The 20,907-nt window shown below is 46.1% G+C and overlaps 2 protein-coding genes across 11 annotated transcripts in view; one reads left to right on the top strand and one right to left on the bottom strand.

Annotated features, from left to right (window-relative positions):
- EPC1 (enhancer of polycomb 1) overlaps positions 1-19,447 on the bottom strand; it is a 58,999-nt gene extending 39,552 nt beyond the window's left edge. For 5 of the 9 annotated variants that reach the window (XM_085227098.1, XM_010712479.4, XM_010712478.4 and 2 more), the window contains exon 1: positions 3,689-3,841. In XM_085227098.1, the coding sequence (XP_085083224.1) occupies positions 3,689-3,841 (153 nt within the window). Of the gene's footprint in view, positions 1-3,688; positions 3,842-17,367; positions 17,559-18,502; positions 18,628-19,236 lie in introns of those variants that run through there. The other 4 variants (XM_085227099.1, XM_085227101.1, XM_085227100.1 and 1 more) reach the window with 4 other exon arrangements.
- LOC104911371 (uncharacterized) lies at positions 2,025-17,944 on the top strand. 2 transcript variants are annotated; one of them, XR_014884182.1, is made up of 3 exons: positions 2,025-2,937; positions 7,116-7,187; positions 7,570-17,944. XR_014884182.1 is itself a non-coding variant. In XM_085227102.1 (3 exons), the coding sequence occupies exon 1, from the start codon at positions 3,853-3,855 to the stop codon at positions 4,408-4,410; it is 558 nt and encodes a 185-aa protein (XP_085083228.1). In that variant the 3' UTR covers positions 4,411-5,428; positions 7,116-7,187; positions 7,570-15,970. The 2 variants fall into 2 exon arrangements, 1 of the variants encoding a protein (XP_085083228.1); XM_085227102.1 differs by lacking the exon at positions 2,025-2,937 and adding an exon at positions 3,853-5,428 and having other exon boundaries at positions 7,570-15,970.
- Positions 19,448-20,907: the final 1,460 nt, after the last annotated feature.

The raw sequence follows: 20,907 nt of genomic DNA, 5'->3' as shown, positions 1-20,907 counted from the left end.
GGAGACACTGGGACAAACTCCACCTGCTGAAAAATGAGCATCTAGCTTACGTAAGCTTTAGCGTACACAGGCTAAATGGAAATACAACATTGAAAACTTTATTATAAGCACAATAATATCAACATTTACATCAGGATAACAAACACACCCAATGAAAATAAAACATTAATTTCCACGCCCCAACGAATATGGACTTATTTACTGCAGAAGTATAGGAAAACTCACTACAGTGATGTATACTGCAATGCATACTTAGTAAAGCTTGTAAAGCTATGCATGATTTCTTCATATAACACAGCAGCAAACATGCTAAAAAGCCTCAGCCTCTTGGGAGAACCACTGAAAAATAACTTCTCTCTGATGAATTTAGTTATCATTGCTCTGCTTTGCCATCTCCCTTATGTTCCAGCCTGAAATTTGAATTTCCAGTTAAAAGAAAGAAGAAAAAAAAAAAAAAAAGGAAAAAACCACAGGCCACACAAATTAATATCTTGAGAGAAAAATCCCTCCCAAACGAGCAACACACCTGACACCCCCTATGTCCTTACTTCAGCAGTCTGTTATGAATCGGACCTCGTACTCAAATCTGCTTTACTGCAGTATTAACAGTGCCCTGCTCTCTGACTGCTCAAATCCCAGCACTAAGGACACACTTTGCTCAAAAACAAGATTTTGAGATAATGCAGTGGAGGTACATTATTGCATAGGGACATCCTTACATTGTGAAGGCTTACATTAAGAGATGCACACGTCTCCCGACTGTTTTCGGTCTCTTACATTTAGCAACAAACTTGGCAACTGCCACGTGTTTACCCAAGGAACTTGGGAGCTACACCAACTGTCAGAACACAGTTATCAGTCGGCAGCTCTGAGCACCACCTGCCTGTAGGCCAAACAACATTTCACTGTCAAGTCTTTTACCTCCAAACCAAACCACTGACTGAACTTCTGCCTTAGTAAAGTATACCCCTTTTGCTTGGTAGCAGGGTTATCACTTTGGGCTCCTAGGCTATCACATCTTTGTAATAGCTGCTATATCTCTACTACCTGCTGCATATTTTAGAATACATAAGGGTTTTTCTTTACCTTCTGAAGATTCTTACAAAACATCACTGCTTATCTGAAGCTTCAAGTTGTGATAATCAGACGTACTATTTTCCATATTTATTCTTTGAAGGACCAGGATGGGAGAAAGCTAAGATGAAAGGGAAGCAAAATAGATTCCTTTTGGTGCATCAAAACACTAATTAGTCATTTAAATATCTTGTGACTCAGTGCTTGATTATTAAACCTCTGATTGCATTTTTCCCTAGGGAAAGTCATTTTGTCAAGAGAAGAGTTCTGAACTCCATCTTTGTGTTCACTTACAATTACATTTATGCAAAACCCAAAGCAATACTACAAGCCTATTTATAAAAAATACTATAGATGACCACCCTCCTCTCCCCCCAGATTCCTGAGAAGGCTTTACCATCTGCCTGTAAAGAAATGAACGATGGCCATTATTTTCATTAAGTATTAGAAGAAAACAGTTACAAAAGTCTTCTGTTGCTACATAATACAAACGTCTTCCAACTTCCCAAAACCCTGCATGGCACAAAGTTCAGGGAGGAGAACACAGCAGGGCATTACACCTACAACAGCCACCAGAACTTCAGCAGAGCGCTGAAGTGGTTGCCAAGACCACTAGAAAGCTCAGGAGAAAACTCAGTGAAGTGACATAAGAGAAGGAAATTTGCCAAGTTTGTAAAAAGAAAAAGTAGGAAGAATTTAACACTAGCTGTTTTATTTAAGAAGCCACTGAAAGGAAGAAACCCGTGTTTACTGGTAGGGAACAGATTTCTCCTGGGGGTGTGTCTGTGCGTGTATGTGCATGCACACACATTTAGAACAAAGACATGAGCAAGCTAACTACAAAAAGTGTTTACCTGCACTTACAGATCTAGAGTTTAATCCTCAAAGCTTGATTTTGCTAACAAAAGCATTGCATTGACCACAGAAACAAAGTCCTATAATTAATGTTTAACAATTTTCCTTCGCTCGTGACTACTTTTCCTTTGCTAGTACATATCTGTGGGCAGACAAACAGATATTCCATGTGATTTTCTACCCCAAAGATTTATAACCGCAAAGTAAACAGTGAAAAACAATTGTCTGACATTTATGCAAGAACATATGTATGTGTGGCTACCTGTTCACTGAAAAATAAACTCAGTAAGCGAGTCATCATCAAACATGTTTTGGGATTCTGAGGCAAGCAGTGGGCTCTCGGGTCAGAATGCACATGCACTGGTTCAGAATATACTTCCTGTGTGGAAGAATGAAGGCTACCTCAGCACAGCACTTACTTCCTGAACATGACTATTTCATGGTTACCACAACAGAGCGACAAGCAAACCTCCAACAGTTCTGTGGACATACAGAGGTATTTGTGACGCACACAAGCTTTGAAATATTCCCTAAGCTATACGAAAGTGGCAGGCACTGACACAGAAGGGAAAGCAAAAACTCCGGAGCAGCTACTGAATGGAGACAGCACCGTGCCAAGGGCAGCACCCTCCAGAAATCGTTCATCCTCCTTGGTGATCCATAAAAACTCACAGCACCAGCTAACTTGGCACTGCAAGAGCAGAGTATCTCTGCAGAACCCACACAGGTTTACATTTCAGACAAGCAGCTCTGAGTTGGCTACATCTGGAAGCACACAACTTCACAGCGAACGGCAGCCTGACAGCAAACCGAGCCGCAGAGGTGCAGAGCTGTCACATCTGTGTTCCCCACAGACCGAAGCCCTGTCGGCGATGCTGCGGCTCCCGCCTGCTGCGCTTCATGCACTGACGGGGAAAACTGATTGAGCAAAAGCAGTAATAACTGAACTTAAAGACATGCGGAAAACTACGGGCAGCACCAGCAGGAACACGGCGCGGACACCCAGCGGTAAGCGGGCGTTGCAATGCCGGGACGGACGCGGTGTGAGCTCCGAGCCCCTCGGTGACAGCCGCGCTGCGCGGGAGGCGGCAGGAGCCGCGTGCAAGCTCGCCGCGCAGCGAGCGTCCGGCCTCGCCGAGCCCATGCGCATCTCGCGGGCCTTCTAACAAACGCACAGAGCCCTTCCCGCTTCTTCCGCGCCGACACGTGCGCGGGGACGGCGCCTCAGCGCGGTCCGGCCCCGCCCGCAGCGCTCCCTCCCGCCGCCCCCAGCGCGGCCCGGGCCGACGCGCGCTCCCGCGGCGGCCGCCACAACTTCCTGGCGCCCCCTGCGGCGGGGCCCGGCTCGGCAGCGCCACCCCGTGGAGCCGCGCTGCAGCGCCGGGCCCCGTCTCTGCGCCGCTGCCGCACCAGGCCCGTTCCGAGAACGAGGAGACAAAATGGCGGCCGGGCGCGGGGTCACGTGACGCCCTTTGTGCCTTTCGGGGCCCCGCCGGAGGACCGCGAGCCGCCCCGGGGCGCGGGCCAGGGGGAGAGGGGCCCGCGAGAGAGCCCTGGGGGCGGGCGTGGCGGGGGGCAGCGGGGCTCCGCGCTTTACCTCCCCAGCTTCCCCCTTCCCCCCCCCCCCCTTCCCGGCGGGCGGGGAGAGCGGGGAGAAGATGGCGGCCATTTTGTGCTTGCGCAGAGGCGAAGGTGGGGGCCCCGGGTGCGGGGGGGATGGAGGGACCCGGCCGGGGGGGGGGGGGGGGGTCTCACGTACCGACTCCTCTTCCTTCTCCATGCCCGTGGGCATCTGCGGCACGGCCCGGTTAATGGAGGCATATTCGGCCAAGTCGGGCAGGTCCTCGCAGCGGAAGACGGGCAGCGGCTTGGACGCGTCCAGCGCCCGGGCCCGGAACGACAGTTTGCTCATGTTAAGCGGCGATGGCGGCTCCGGCTGGGGAGGGGGGGGCGACAGCAAGAGCGCTCCGAGCTGAGAGCCGGACCCCGCCGAGCGCTCTCATGGAGAGACCGCGGCTCCCCCGGCGGGGCGGGGCGCGCTCCGACACGGGGCCCGGCGGCGCCGGCTGGGCTGGGCGCTGGCTCCGCTCCTCCGCCGCTCCGGCTCCGCTCAATACGCCACGGCCAACATGGCGGACATTAAACCTCGACTGGCCGCCTCTTTCAGCCAACCCCAGCGCCACAGCCATTCCCACACTGCATCGCGCAGGGGCGCGGGCACAGCGCCGCCCGGGGGAGAGAGCGCGCGGCGCGGGCACGGGAGCGCGGGCACGGGAGCGCGGGGAGAGCGCGGGGACAGCTCGTAGAGAGCTCGCGGCGGCCGGCGGCGGCGGCGGGCACGGGGCGCCGCCGCCGCTCCTCGCGACCCGGCGGGACGGACGCGGCCCAGCTCCGCACGCAGCCCTCCGCTGCCGCGGGGAAGACGACGACCGCTCGCAAGGAGGCTCGGCCGCTGCTTCCCGAGGGGAAGCCTTCCCCTGACAGACCCGCAGCCCGTCCCGGGACGCTGGGGAGAAAGGGTGGCAGTACCGCTCGGCCGTTCCCGTCGCCGGAGAGCGGCCGGGGCAGCCCGTCCCGAGCGGCTCACTCGCCCACTCGCCCACTTACCCCTCGGGCTGGCGGTGGGGCCGCCCGTTCCCGTCGGAGCGCGGCGCCCCCACCAACGGCCGCAGCGGCGCCCGCGGGGTTTCGCGGCATTGGAGGGGAACGGCGCCCCGAGCCCCGCGGCAGCCCTGCCCGCCCCTCGGGCCCACCGCCTCTCGCTGACCCCAGCGCACGTTCGCGCTCACGGAAGGAGAAAGGCGGACCGCGACGCGAGGAGCTGCGAGCGGCAGTTAGAGCGCTGAGGTGCGCACACACGTGAGCCGCTCCAACTCCCGCCTGCATTGAAATGATCGCCCCGCTATCCGCACCAGCGCTCTCCTAAGCGGGATGGGACGTGCCGAGCCTGCCTTCCCTCAGTGACATCTCCCGGGGCTGCCCCAGGCGGCCTTATACGGGTCACAACACGCTTCTCCCTGCCCGGTGCTGCCGATTCGAGGAACGCTACAATCCACGTTATGGTTTTGCGTCGTACGGCACCGTAACTGCAGTCCCGCAGTTAAATCACAGCACGCTTTAAGTTAGTTTTAAAAGAACCAGAACGCTGTTTTACATATTTACATATTCTCCTCCTGAAGCAAAATATCAGTTCGCTTCTGTTTATGAGATGCGGTAGCCAAAACCTGTTCTTTCTCTACCACATATTACTCCTAGGAAATGGAACTTTAGGAAAAAAAAGGATATACAATCAAAAAAGGAACTTGATTCATTTGCTAATTTTTTAAGCCTGCACGTCTGACTTCCCAGCAGGAGCATGGAACTGCTTCACCTGCAGTCACTGGCCCCTGGGACTGGGAGCTCTGTCTGCCTGGCGAATGGCTCGTGGTGGGAGACAGCTGCTGGGAAGAATGTCACTTGATTTGAAATATTTTGTTTGCTTGTTTTTGAAAGAATGCTGGTATGAACCGAAGGGTATCGCTGTATTCATCTGTGTTTCAGTAATTACAGCATAGCCAAATGCAGAAATTGCATCTTGCTTTTTATGCTAATTTTAAAGCTTAAGCATTCCCTAGCTGGAAATAGTAATCCTAAAATAAATTGCATGTAAAACTTCTACAGAGTTTTCAACAAATATTGAATAATTTAGTTTATCCAAATAGCAGACAGATAAGGCAGTGAAAAAGATAAATAGCAGCACATTGTCATGCATAAGCTTTGACCTCAAACCCCCAGTGAAAATGAAACACCTGGAAGCCAAGCAAAAAATAAGGCAATTATGTATGATTCTCCACTTCCACTGATGAAAGAAAAACAATACATAACAAAAAGCAAAGTACAGAAAATATCCTCAACTATAAAAAAAAAACCCTCAATTTTAAGCTTATCCTTAATTGACCTCTGCATTTCTAACCCCTCTATAGGCTGAAGAAAATTGCAGAGCGTGCAGAACAGACAATAACATTTGGACACAAACAGGATGCATTAAGATGAAATGTTGGCCTGAAGCTCTTGGACTCATCAGCTTTTAATGTTTTACCAATAAAATACTGTCCAACTGTTTTGTGGCAGAAACTGATTAGACCTCAAAATCACCTTAATTAATTTGCTGGTGAGATGAGAACTGTGATTTGAGAATAAGGATATTCCAAAGCAGTGCGGCATCAGCACCAATTTCAGTTCTGCAAAGATGATATCGGGAACAGTACAGAGCTTTTCAGAGGCAGGTGTTAAAACAGACTGATAGGTGTTTCTCTTTTATCTTCCTCTCTGTTAGCACATGCAGATATATTTTACATTTTGCCATTTTGGTGACATTTACCAAAATGCTTTTACTACAGATTTGTAGACATCAGCGCTGCTCTCTGACAGCAGTCAATCTAAAATTGGTATCATGTTTTGCATAACAACCCAAAGGCTTTGACAGCTCTCCGTAAAAGATCAGTAAGTGTAAATGTAGCTGCTGCAGAAAAGTACTATTTTTCCCTTAATCTTAACAACAACAAATAAATGCATTTATACTAAATTTTAATATACAAAAGATGTGTCTTTTTACACTGTGCTGTTTGTCGGGTTTATTAAATGAACAAACAGCATAATGCAGCCTTTCTCTAGTTTAAAGTTCAGAAAGTGTATGGTATCCATTTTAAAAAGTGAAAATTAATGACCTGTGAGGGAAGTGAAATGTAATGAATACAATCATTTGAAACCCTGAGGAAGGTTTCTTCTTTTTCTTCTTTTAACAAACAGATGAAAATAGTTCTGTAACATCAGAAACTTTTCTTTAATACTCCATCTATTTATGATCTCAAAGAAATTATATTTAAAAATGATAATTACCAAAAAGAAAGAACTCTGCACAATGGTTTTAATATATCGTCTGTCTAGATGGTAAAATAAAAGCAGATTTCAATATGCAATCAACGCTACTACATTCAGATTGAGCATTATGGGAGGAGATCCAGCAGTTTGTTCCAAACAAACATACAGACAACGGTCTCTTACAGCACCTGACTTGGGTTGACGAAGCCTAATTACTTAACTTTCTATTTTGTTTCTAATTCTATAAGGAACCTGACAGCTTTTTGTTGTTGTTGTTACTGTTACTGCTGTTTAGTTGAAAATTCATTATTTATTTTGTTTTGTAGATTAAAATTTCTTGGAATCAAAACCAGAAGGCTTTCAGTAGTTTCATTAAACATGGATTGTCTCCTGAGCAGGTATTCAATATTGTCTCCCATTCTAACAGTGTTTGTGATTTCTAGTCATAAAACAACCATGCATAAAAGCCTTATGGCTTAAATGGTGCACATCACTTTTGGTGCTTTCACTTTTGGTGCTTTCTGGAATCAAACAGTTCTATAATTTAAGAATATAAAATTTAAGGAGAAAGTTGTTTAACTTACATTCTCTGTTTTTAATATTTTCTTTTTAGTTTATCTCCAATTATAAAAAGGTATGTGTAATATAGAGGAGCCAAAGGTTGAAATCAAGAACAGAATAGAGTCTGACTCGTATAATGTAAAGGCTAATATTACACGAGTGAGAAAGTAAATCTTCACAACAGTATGTAGTATTAACTGTGAACATTCCACTCTCCAGCCTCATTGGAAGAGTACTCTGTGCCCCCCAACGAGGAGTCAAGCTGATATCAGAAATCCCACACATACTCTGATATCTCCAGCCACACTTTTCCTGCACTTGCTTAAAACCATAGCAGAAGTTTAAAAGTAGAACATATTAAAGGTAAAGCATGTTTCTCATTCATCAACCATTTAGAACAGTTGTTATAGAAGATACTACCATGTTTTACTAACTGAGGAATGTGCTACGGACACTAAGTTATATGCTAATTTACATATCCATCAATATTTGGAATTTCTAATTTTTTCTCACTCTGGGTCTATCTTATACCCAGTTTCTATTGTTGTAGAATTCACTTACTTATTGTTTCATTGTATAGCAATTTTGATAAGCTGTTTTTTGCCTCTTAGCTCTATGAAGGGTGACTGTTCTGTACTGATAAAACACATCGTTGATATTTTTTCTCCATTTTCAGTAATCAAGTACTGAGAAAAAATCCATTATGAAATTGCCATATTTTGGTTTCATTCCAGAATGACTTACTCCTGGGGTATTCAAAAAAGCATAGGTGGTTCTTTCATCCTATAGTAAGAGGTAATGGACTCTGTATGCATATTTCCAGCTTGCATTTGCTGGTAATTCTTCTGTTCAAGTTTAATCATCAGCTATCTTTTTTTTATGTTCTATATAGCTACAAGTACCTATATTCATTTAAGTCATCTTGGTGAAGTGCTTGCAGTTTGAATTAAAATGAGCTAAGTGTACGCAAATATGACACTAAAGGTTATTCATTTTATAAAAAGTCACACTACAGTAGTAGTAAGTGGTTGTATATGGAAATTATCTTAACAGCATAAAGATTTCAACCATAAATGAATTGATGTAATTCACAGTGAATTTCACCTTCTCTGCTGATGTCAACTACCTGCTCTAGAAGAGATAATGGAACTGTCAAACATATTTTAAGTGTGCAGACACCACACTACAAAGCTGGTATAGAATGTCTACGGTATCTTATGCCATTTTCTGAAACATTATTTAGTGTCTCATAGCTTTGATATCTCAAAGAATGGTATATTCACCTAGTTATTTTAGGAATACATGGTCAAGATGTAACAGGTATGAAGCTTGCCTGAAGTTCTTAGTAAATCATAATTTGAAGTAGCAATTGAGTCAATCTCTGTTCCTCAACTCTTGTCTCAAGGAAGAAGAAAGTTATTCATCTTTTATATGTATGTGTGTATATATATTTATCTATATACACATACATAGATATGTATATAAGACAAACCTGACAAATTTTTGATTCTATAGTGAATGGGAAGGTACATGTACTGCAAGACCAACTATTTACATTACCTTTTATTTTTCTCTAAGCACTTTTAGTTTACACTTCAGAATACAAAACAGAGCTGGGAAGAGATATTAAAGCAGTTGATATTTTATTTCTGTTCCTACTCAACACCTAGCAGTAAAAGCAATCCTTTAGACTCCTAAGCTACCTATTCTTTTATTTTTTAATTTGGAGATATGACAGCCTGATAAAATCAGAAACTGGGAAGTGTTAAGCACAAGCACGTGTTTTTTCCACTATAGAACCAATGACAGCTATTCTCATGAACAGTATCTTATAGCAGTGTCTAGCACAGCAGTGTTTCAGAACTATGTCTTCACCATTCTAAACAGAAATGCAGAAATTGGCAACAAAATCTGAAGTTTCGGTTCGTTGCAAGTGGCCATACTTTAAATTGAATAAGGAATTACCATGTGATCAGTGGATTTCACATTTTAAAACTACATGCAGGAAGTCAGAAGAGAACTTCACCTTGCATTATGACCAATAGCTGTCATGCTCTGAGCATGAGACTATGGTTTCATAATCTGTTGCCTTCATTAACGGTACTGGCTCAAGATACTGCAGTCCTGCTCTGACACATTTTTGAGAGGCTGGGCATGTTGATGCCAGGCAAGGCACCAGATCTGGCCAGGTGGAGCAAGTGTGTTCTGGGCAGCAAGCTGGCTGAACTGATCAGCAGAGCTATGATCTAGATTCAGCAGTGGAAGGGGATGTACTTCTGAGTGATAAAGACAAACCAGAACAATAAGGAACTTTAGGAAGCAGCAGAGAAATACCAGTGAATTGTCCCCAAGGAGTTAGGGAGGGCTCCTCTATAAATATAAAGCTGCTGATAGCCCAGCTGATGTTCCTCTACGCAGCATGAGAAACAAGCAGGAGGAGGTGGAAGCCATGCTGTAGTTAGGAAACTGCAACCTAATTGCTATTGCAGAAACGTGATGAGACAAATCACAGGAGTGGAAAACTTCAATCCAGGGCTACAAGCTGTCTAGAAGAGATATGCAGTGAAGGAGGCTTGGGGGAATTACCCTCTGTGTTAAGAAATGGGTAGACTGCAAAGAGCTGCCTCAGAGAAACACACGATCAGGCTGAGGGTCTGTGGTTTAAAATTAGGGACTGAACCAATAAAGGACATCAGGAGGTCAGGGCCACATGGTCAAAGAAAGCGTGTTATTGAAGCCTTCTTGCTTCAGCTACAAGAGGCTTTGTGCTCACAGGCTCTCATCCTGATGGGGGATTTCAGCTATCCAGGTATCTGCTGGGAAAGCAATACAGCAGGCTGTAAGCAATTCAGGAGACTCCTGAAATGCACTGGGGACAACTTCCTGGTGCAGGTATTAAACAAACCAGCAAGAGGTGAAATGTTACTGGATCTGGTGCTCATTGATAGAGATGAAAAGTCATGGCAGCCAGACAGTCTCCAATGACTAGAAAAAACCGGAAACATCACTCCCGTTTTTAGGAAGATAGAAAGGAAGTCCCAGGGAAATACAGGCGAGAGAGTTTCAGCTCGGTTTCAGAATGGGAAGATCATGGAACAGATACTGAAGCTATGGTAAGAGATAGGCAAGTTGAGAGGGTGAAGTATAGGCTTCCATGATCCAAGGCTTGAGTACAGATTGGGAGGAATCAGTGAAAGAAGTCCTGCAGAGAAGGTTCTGGAAGTACTGTGTCCAGGCCTGGGGCCCCCAGCACAAGAAAGACCAGAGCTGTTGGTGCAGGTCCAGAGGAAGCCATGGGGATGCTCAGAGAGCTGCAGCACTTCTACAAGGAAAGACTGAGGGAGCTGGGACTGTTCAGCCTGGACAAGAGCAGGCTCCAGGGAGGCCTCATTGTGTCCCTACAGTACCTAAAGGGCATAGTCTGAGAGTTATAGGACAAGGGGGAACAGTTTTAAACTAAAAGAGAGGAGATTTAAGTTAGAAAGTGCAGAAAGTTTTTCACTCAGAGGGTAATAAGGCCCCGGAACAGACTGCCCAGAGAGAAGCTGTGGATTCCCCGTAACTGTTCAAGGCCAGGATGGGGTAGTGGGCAACATGGTTCAGCAGAAAACGTCTCTGCCCACAGCAGGGAGGTTGGAATCAGATGATCTTTGTGGTCCCTTTCAAAACAAGCCATTCTGCAATTCTCTGTGGCCACACTGCTCTTCATTCATCAGCATACTTGCTTAAGAAGCTGCAATGAATACCAAGTTGGGAAAGTGATTAAATACTTTAACAAAAGCAAAAGCAAACAAACAAAAACCAGCTATATAAATCAGAAGGAAATTCAGTTAAGGGATCCATGCCAAAAGTTATGCTCCCTAGTGAGATACAGCTTACTACCACTGCCCTCTTCTATTTCATGATCCACTTTGTGAAGGCCATACACCATATGGCAGGCTGGAATTATATAAACACATACAAAAGGATTTGTGTTCAAAAGTGACCAAACTAGGTGCAATTTAATACATACTCAATACAGTAAAACACTGTTCTATGCTATATATTTGAAAGCTTTTGCCTACCAGACTAGTATCTGAACTAGTCTGTAAGTAAGGGATTTACTGTTTTCTTTCTGACTGGTTACATATCTACTACTGCTTATGGGTAGAACTATGTAGTTTCTAATACAGTTTAGAACAGACAACCTTTTTCCACATGTGAAAATAGTGAGATGCCATTTTAGCAGGGCAGTCCTAATCCTGTGTTGAGACTGTGTTGAGCCAGCCAGCCACACATATTCAAAAGTAAAATCCAGCATACTCAGGAAAGAAGTCTAAACATAATCCTGCAATAAACTATTTACTGTGGGCAGTACTGAAAAACCTAAGCTGAACCTGAAAGGTGTTATGCCACTAAGCAACACCCAAAGTGACAGTTAAAGCCACTAACAATCAGTTATCTGTCTGGGAGGAAACTAAGTTAAGAGAAGAGCGGAAAAAGCCATTACTGCACTTCTACTATTCCTCAAAATAATCTTTTAGTGAAATAGTAAGGATTTTATTAATTTGTGAGAACACAAATTACTATAAAGGAGTGAATTCCTTTACATTATGCACTGTAGTTTGGTTAATATTTCTAAATTAAGTTTAAGATAACATTACTTAGACATTACTTGTCATGTCTAATAACTAGTCACAATCATATTTACAGTTCAAGCACTTTATGCATGCTTGTGTGTGATGCGTGTGTAAATGACTGTATCAGAGCAATAAAAATGGATGACTGTTAAGGTTAACCTGAGGAAAATACATTGCCAGATGCTTTTCAATGTTTAGAAAATGCAAAACACATGTGGGAGTTTGGCAGATGTTGTGAATGGAAGTGTTTTGGTTTGGATGCAAAAACGAAATTGTCCTGAGAATAAAGAGAGAACTCATGGTAAATTATTTTCTCTGTGTCTCTAACATAATTGGGTCCAAGCTGACTTGATAAGGGCTAAGGGGTTGGTCACCCTGGAGAGCTGAGATCATAGAATGGCTTGGGATGGAAACGACCTCAAAGATCATCGAGTTCCAACCCCACTGCTGTGGGCAGTGTTGCCAACCACTCCATCAGGCACCAGATCAGACTGTGCAAGGCTCCATCCAGTCTGGCTTTGCACGCTGCCACTTCTTTGGACAGCTGTGCCAGGGCCTCATCAGCCTCAGGGTGAAGGATTTCTGCCTTATGTCCAATCTAAATCTGCCCTTTTTTAGATATTGAAGTAATGTACAAAACTAGAGTAAGAAAACATTTATTTCAGGTGAAATCCTCAAATCTGGTGCAAGGGCATCCTAAAAAACAAAAAGAAGTGAAAAGCACCCTTTGCAAATTATTTAGAATATAAGTAGTTGTGGTACTCTTCCTGATTCCAATACAGATGCTTCCATTCTTTTATTAAATAGTGTCTTAATTTTACTCTTGTTCAGCTCTTCACTGGTCTTTCCAGAAGGAGACAGATCGCTGTCATTAACGCAGATGCAAAGTCAGGTACTGGTCTCAGGTGCCAGGTTTGCAGAAGTTTACCTAATTTGCAAGCAACTCAAGGAACAAGTTACCACTGAAGTACGTGACCTAATTAAAATAATTAAAATATACATATCAAAGGAGAACACGGGATGGAAAACATTTTTTCCCATTAAAGTAGCTCATCTTGCCTAGAATTTCCAAATCTGCACTGACTGCTGCAATAGCAGATTTTCACATTGGAAATTGATTTAGAGAAGACAAAAGAAATTAGAATACGTTCCAGTGGAATTCACATTCTTTGAGTGCTTATAAATGAGTATGGACCAAGCAGAGTGTGTGCATATGGAGTCTATCAAATATAAGTTGTTTTCCCTCTGGCATTCAGCTCGGCTTTTCCTTACGAAGGATGCCTATTGTGTATTCATGATTCAAAGGAAGTGTCACAATCACACTGACTATTCTGCCCTGTATGAATACCTTTAAGACTAGAAGAAATAATGCAGTTGTTCTACACAATAACGTTTTGAAATTAAATTTTAATTTTTCTTCAGGATAGAAGACTCCTTGAACCAATTCATCAGGGTAAGATGCATATCTATGCCTGGCACTACAGATGACAAAAAGCTGCCAGGTAAAAGGATTCTGAGGAAGCTATCCTTTTGGTCACCAGGTTATGACAGCAGCACCAAGACTCCTAGTACATACATACAGGACCTATCCCTATAGGGGACGCCTATAGTGTTGAATGGCCCTGACTGGACTCACCTATTTTTGAGCAGGTTTGAGCAAACACAAAATGCCCTTATTTGTGTTCATAATTACTCAAGCTGCGCATGCGTCTGAGACTAGGGAGCTCTTGTTCATATTTAGCAAATTTCTTAGAGCTGTGAATGGCAGACAGGATTAAGAACTAACATTTCATTACATATACCATGTACAAGTCATTTACATACTCATGTAAAATGGATCAGGTGAAGGAAGTTCTACATTACACATCTGCAATACAGTGATTCCAGTTTACTCAGAGTATTACTTACTGTTAATCCGCCAAAGCATGAGTGAACACCATCTTACAGGCCCATGACCTCAGCACCCTGCCATATGCTTGTTCCCAGAGAAAAAGCAAAATGGAACCCAATATGAAGAGGTGTGCTCTGGGAGGAACAAGTCCTCAGCTCTGTTCACTGTCCCTGGGTCCTCCTATGTTTTGTTTTCTATTGTACAGTACTGCATGCCTCTGAGCAGCTTTCCATTCACTGTCCTCTATGGCAGTATCTCCCTGCACAGCCAGCATGGGCTACTACTCACGTATTAGTTAGCAGTTACCTTCTCTCTCTGTTGTTTATAGAGGAAATGTTTAAGGTAGGCAGAAATAATCATTTTTTAGCAAATGTATGTATATTTTAAGCACTGCAATGCCTACTTTGAGATTAAAATTCTGACCACTAACTTTAGGCTTTTGCTACTATCAGAAGAAACCTTAAGAAACGGAACATCCTATTAAGGAAACATATAGTACTAATATTATCTTGCTGCTGGGGACTGTGGTAACATGATATACTGGAAACACGACTGAGCTAAGAATCTAAAGAAGTGCTGGGGAGCTAGAGATGCTGGTCATACATGTCAAAGTTTTCTTTGTTTTCACAGCAGTAAATCAGAGAAATTCTGTTTCAAAGTGCTGATTTCCTCCCCCCAGGAATTTAGTGATGCGCTTAAAATTCCAGATTGTTTCAAGGACTCAGACCTCTTCATTACAACATGAATTATGTTCCTCAGCCATTTGGTAGGAGAGGAAAAATACAAAGAATGTCAGAAGGTGGAAAGATGCTCTAAACTCTGACTTACAAGAAGAGGAACAGATTATTTCGTAACTCTCAAGAGCCATACAAGTTGCAGTCTGGAAGAGGCATGGAGGAACCTGACTTCCTAGAGCAGAAGAGTCTGGAGCAAGAAAGATTCACAGCTGGAAAACAGGTTACCACTGAAGAAAGCTTTTTGTATAGTATTCATTGCTGTAACTCGATACTGACATGTATAATGTGGACTATTACAGATAACAAAATCATAAAACAAGGAAGGAGAAACAAGATTCTATGTCCAAAGGATTTATAAAATACGAAGTCCTCTTTATTCCCCCTCCTGAAACCTTGTTGAGTGTTGAACTGAAGACTCAATGAATAGTTTAGAACCCTCAGAAAGGAAGAGCCAGGCAATGTAGCCATCAAAGTGTGTTACCATACATAGGAAAATAAAGAATGTTGATATATGGAGTGAATAAAGCAGGAGGTATGGCCTTTACTTGAAATACGTCTCAGATGATATTCTCTCATACCACAAACACACATCTGTCTACACATCACTATTGGCTCATGTTGGAAGCTGGTTGAATCTGCCTGTGGTCTGTAATGTACATCTGCACCTCTATGACAACTGCAGACAGCCAGCCATCTCCACCTGCTGTCTCTTATTGACACCAGAAACATTGGTAGGATGAGCATCAGGAAGGCACACAGAGGTGATGGGAGCACAGCTCTGGTCCATCAGTCAGGATGAGTCCGTATCTTAGAAAAGATTATCTGGTTTACAATAGCATGCCATACTTCAACTAGTTCTAAACCAGGAGAGCCAGATACCTTAAAAATCCATGTGGAGCCCAGACAGAGTTTTTAGGTAAATAGGAGAAAATCATATCAGCTTTGTTACCCCATTTCCAAACAAACAAACAAAAAAACCCAGCAACAACAACGTCTAAAAGCCTAACAACAATAACCACTGCAAACTCTTGTGTTTTAGATCCTGGTATTCCACAGCAAGGCACATGGACATGTCAGAAGGGGAAACATGCGACCAAGGCAAAGCCACTCCTCAGTAATGGCTTTTACAGACAGTTCTGCTTAAGATACAGGAGGTAAATTAATTGTGATACAGCTTTGAGAGGATGCTAAATCTTAATCAATTCTTATTCCATATTGGCAACCCATCTGCTGGAAACTGTTTCTTATTAAACAATGGCTCAAAAAAGGAGGAAGCCACTAAGTTGCAAAACATCAGCGCTTCACTCCTCCTAACTTAGAAATTCTTGAGAGGAGTGCAAATAGACACTTTCAGAAGGTGCAGCATCCAAGCTGCAAAACCACAACCAATGTTAAGTACCCCGAACTGAATGGAAGAAAAAAAGCAAATTTCTACTGAGAATTCTTGTTCATGCTGTCCTGGACTAGAAGCTGCCTCTGAGCAGCAAGGCCACCAGCAAACGGCTCCTTTGTGGCCTGCACGTACACACTGCAGCCACAGAAATCACACCCCTGTAGGCCTTGTGGCAGGGCGAGCAGGAGCACAAAACTGCCTTCAGAAGGTTACAATTTGCTCAATGTTGTTATCTGTGGATGAACAAACTAAACACTGGTCTATATGATGTAAAGAAAAAAACGAAAGTGGTATCAGAATAACTCAGATTTAAACAACCCAGAGGTTCTCCAAGACTTACAGTAACAGTTTCAAGGAGTAGCTCTGCCACTAGTAGTGTAACCCCGAATGCCCACAGTGTGACCTGGCCATCTCCTTTCAGATTCGGGAAATGTTCAAAATCCTTCCCAATGGGCCCCACTGTCATACTTTTCCTCCTGATCCAAGAGCTGTCTGAGGGCCCTGGAGACATAATGGCCATATTGAACCTTCATGGCCCAGCAAGGCTCCAGATCGCTGCCAAGGCCTCACACAAGCAGACTGTGTCTGTGCTGAGAAAGGAGATCCTGAAAGCTGACTGCTGTCTGCTTGTGGGTGACTCTTACCATAAGGAGGTTACAAGGTGTACCTACCCAAGGTAAAGTAAGTCCTACCTTTATTTTGTGAGAGAGGGGGAGGGGGACTGAAGTTGTGCATCAGTTTGCAAGAACTAAATAACTTCATCAGCAAGTTTTCTTAAATATATATATGTACATTTCTAAAGGTTAAAATGCTCATGAGAAATCTAGAGAAGGTTTTAAAATAGTAAAATATTTGTCAGATGTATTCTTTAGGAGTAATAGAAGTGTAATAAAGATGCAGAGTTCTGTGCAATGATCAACCTTGTGTCACTCCTGAGTAATGGGCACATTGATACCTCAGAAGTGTGCTAGATTTGGTGTTAAATTTATTCTTAAACCTGTTGAGTTTTTCTGCTATATGCTCTGCTGTGGGCTTGGCTATGCCTTCCCACCCATCTCCTCAGAATATTAATCACTTCTGTTTTCTTAAATGCTGAATATAGTGAGCAGAAAGCCTTGAAAATATGGCACGTAGAGCTGAGGTGGTCTGGGGATTGCAACAAAAGAGAAGGAACATGGATTGAGACATAGATGCATAGACGCAAACCAGTGTTTCAGTTAAAGCAGGAGAGACAAAGCCCACCCACTTCAGGTGAATCCTGGTTACAATCTGAAGAAATAGGGTTACATTTTGCATTCTTTACACCCCATCTCGCTGCACAACCCGGACTCCTGCAGGCAGACAGATACGCGCACGGAGCCCATAGGGAAGACGCACCTCGGGGCTGATGCCAGCGGTGCACGCAGCCTCTAAGTTCCCCACACAAACAATGGGCGAGTTGCACAACCGGTGCGTGCCGGAGCCTTCCATATTGTATGGAAAATCATCTCAAAGCGTTTCGTTTGCGGCCACCGCAAAATCATTTCGGGGGTGGGGCTGAAAATCTCCTCACTGAGAGAAACTGATCTCTGGGTACCGGAGGAAAAAAAAATAAAACAAAAACAAACAAACAAACAAACAAACAAAAAAAACAAAATATAAAATAGAATAAATCTGCTTCATGCCACCGAACGGCAAAGGGTGAGGTCATGCCTGTGCCGGGCCCCGGTTGGCGCAGCACCACAGTTCTCCACGACACAATTCCATCGCTCTCCCTCCGACCCGCTCTGCGCTGCTCGGGGGGGCGGCGGTACAATGGGGCCGCGCAGCTCCGCGCCCACCTCCCCCCGCTCCCAAGGCGGCCGCAGCGCCCGCGAACAAAAATCCCCACCCCCCTCATAGCGGGGCGGAAAAATGCGCCGAGGAAGATGCCCCCAATCACAAAATGTCTCCCGAACGGCCTTTCTGAGAAGGAAAAGAACAAATAAACAGCCCCCTTCACCCCCCCCTCGCCGCCCCCCATGACATCTAAATGAAGAGCGCAGAAATAAGGGCCTTTATGTAACAGACGCCTTACGCCTATCGCGGTCACGGCATAATTTGTAAATAAAAGGTCACGATTTGGTACCACGCACCCCAATGTGGTGTCAGCCCCTCCACACCCCGGGGCTGCCCTCCCCCGGACTTCGGGCCAAAGTCATCCGCCGGGAGCCCCCGCGGGCGCCTTTGTGAACTCGGAGCCGCATTGTGCGCCGGGGCCGGGGAGCACCGCCCGGAGACAGAGAAAACCCCACCGAACGGACAGAGCCGAGCCCATCGAAACGCCGAGTTCGAGTACTTCCATACGGAACTCGGAGCGCTCAGCCCCAGCGTGCGGAATCGCGCGGAGCCGCCCGGAGCCACGGGCGATATTAAGGAGACACCGGCGGGCGGTACGCGCCGCTCCGTTTTGTTCCCCGCACAGCGAGAGCCCTCCGCAGCCCCGCGCAGCGCCGCAGCGCCCCACATTTCCGCCCCAAAGCCCCGAACTCACCTCCGGAGACGGCAATCCCCGCGGAACGGCCGCCACGATGCGCCCCCGGCAGCCCCCTCCATGCTGCGAAGGGCTCTCGGAACATCTTTAAAATGTTTCGCAAATGCAAAAAGTCAGACTTTTTTTTTTCCTCCTCCCTCCCCCCTCTACTCTTCCCCTCTCCCCCCTTCCCCCCCCCGCACGGGGCGGAGGAGGCGGCGGCTTTCCCCGCGGGGCCGGAGCGGGCGGGGGGGGGGCAGCGCGGGGCCGGTGCCGCCGTGGGCTACGGGGGGCTCCGAGGGCAGCGCTCCTCGCCGCTCCCCCCACCCCCCTCTGCCGCCGCCGCCGCCTGGAAAAATGCAGTGTGCCATTTTCCAGCCGCCTTCCTCCAGCACAGGACCAAAGTGTAGCGCTGGTTTTCGGTGACACTGCAAAACTACGGCGCAGCCCCCCACCCCCAGCCTTCCTCCACGCCCGCCTCGCTCCCCCCTCGATGAGAGCAGCCGCCTCCTGAGAACGGAGCGATGAAGGCGGCCGGGGGAACCATCCCGAGGCGCGGCCGCCCCCGCCCCCCGCAGCCGCCGCCCCGCGCATCCCCTCGGCCCGCGCCCCCCGCAGCCCCGCAGCGCCCTCCCCGCAGCCCCCGGAGCCGCTCCCGCCCGGAGCCACAGCCGCGATCCTGAGGGGAGGGGGGGACGAGGAGGGGGGCGGCTGAATCCCACCGAACGCTCCATTTTACAGCTAGAAATACATACCTTGCGAAAGGGCTAAATTAACGCTAAATTCAACAGATACGTCCGTTATGGCAGGAATAGTTTTTCCATAAATACGGGTTTAAAAACCCCTCCTCATACTGACTGACAGAATGCTACCATGCTGCCCACAAACAAAATGGCTGTGGCACCGAGTTTGGTGGTTCCTCCCACCGTGCCTCCCCCCGGCCTCCAGGAAGTGCTGGAAATCCAAAATAAAATCAGCACCGAAAGTGCCGTGCCGCGTCCCAGCCCCGCCCGCCCCCGCGGGCACGGGGCGCCCGCACCCACGGAGCACTTTTCTCGAGGATTTTTATTGTTTTTCGGAGGGCATCAATCACTGGGGACGTACATCACGGCGTAATCCGAACTTCCTGCTTTACATATTTATAAGGGCTTTCACCTATCTTGGCCCGCTTTCAGATGAAGTGGGTTGGGAAATTGGATGCTGCGCGTCTACTTTGCGCGCTGAGTCAGGCGCTGCCGGAGTCGCGCTGCCAGCATACGGCCACGGCCACACTGAATCTTACAGTCAGAGACTCGTGGAATAGGTAAGCTTGGAAAGGACTTCCAAGATCATCGAGTCCAGCTGTGACCCATCCCCGCTGTGCCCGCTAAGCCACGTCCCCGAATGCCTCATCTTCACGTTTCTTGAACACCTCCGGGGACAATGACTGCACCACTTCCCTGTTCAAACGCATCACCACTCTTTCAGAGGAGAAATTTTCGTATGTGACCTGAGCTAACGAGAACCTTGCCCTAACAGCAGGGCTCAGCATGGTGTGAGGTCAACCCATCCCATGTCCTGACACTGCCAGTGAGCACGTAGGCGCAGACATGGCATGGGAGTGAGTGTGCCCAGAAAGGACCCAACATTTGGGCCTCTTGCATATAAATACCCATTTTGTTACATTTATGCTTTTGCATGTGTGGATCACAGTAACCTGCAGGAATGGTGGTTTCTGTGGAAATCCTCTTGGATTTTCTCTTATTGTCACCATGTATAGTGCTACAACCTTTAACATTCTTTGATTTCACCCTAAAAATAAATAAATACATAGGAAAATTCAAAGCCAGGCTGGATTCGGCTCTGAGCACCCTTATCTAGCTGTAGGTGTCCCTGTTCATTGCAGGGGAGTTGGACTAGATGGCCTCTCTTCCGACTTGAGCAATTCCACGATTCTCTGATGAGAACATCAGAGTATGCTCTCCTGAGCCAGCATCCTTCTTGGCCGTAGCACAGCCCCTGTGCACTGCTCCCTGGGCTCCATGGGGCCTGATTCATCCCCACGAGAGCCTTTTGATTGCCCTCAGTGGGAGTTGCAGTGCAGACGCTGCCAGACCTGCTGAGCCTGATCCTACACTGATGTAAAGCCTGGAATTAGCCTTCCCATCCACTGCTGTTCTAAATCTTTTTCAGAGGCTCTGAAAACAAAACAAAACAAAAAAAAACCACCAGTGTAATTGGTGGGTTTGTTCCTGAAACACCTCATACTTCCAGGTCTTCAATTTAAAAATTTATATATCTTCAAAAGACCACAAAGCAAATTTTGTCATAATTGTTGTTTGCACTATCATGATATCTAGCAGCCCTAATCTTGGCCGATGATTACAGTAATATACCATCTTGAAATGTAGGGCAAAAAGATAATTCCTGCTCCAAAGTGTGAGACA

The sequence above is a fragment of the Meleagris gallopavo genome, chromosome 6, assembly GCF_905368555.1.
Source record: "Meleagris gallopavo chromosome 6, MGAL_WU_HG_1.1, whole genome shotgun sequence".
Lineage (NCBI taxonomy): Eukaryota > Metazoa > Chordata > Aves > Galliformes > Phasianidae > Meleagris > Meleagris gallopavo.
The sequence above is the reverse complement of the archived record's forward strand: the minus strand, read 5'-3'. Positions and strand labels throughout refer to the sequence as shown.

Bases quoted from the DNA above. Each gene is read 5' to 3' on its own strand.
- LOC104911371 (XM_085227102.1), top strand. From the start codon at position 3,853: ATGGCGGCTCCGGCTGGGGAGGGGGGGGCGACAGCAAGAGCGCTCCGA.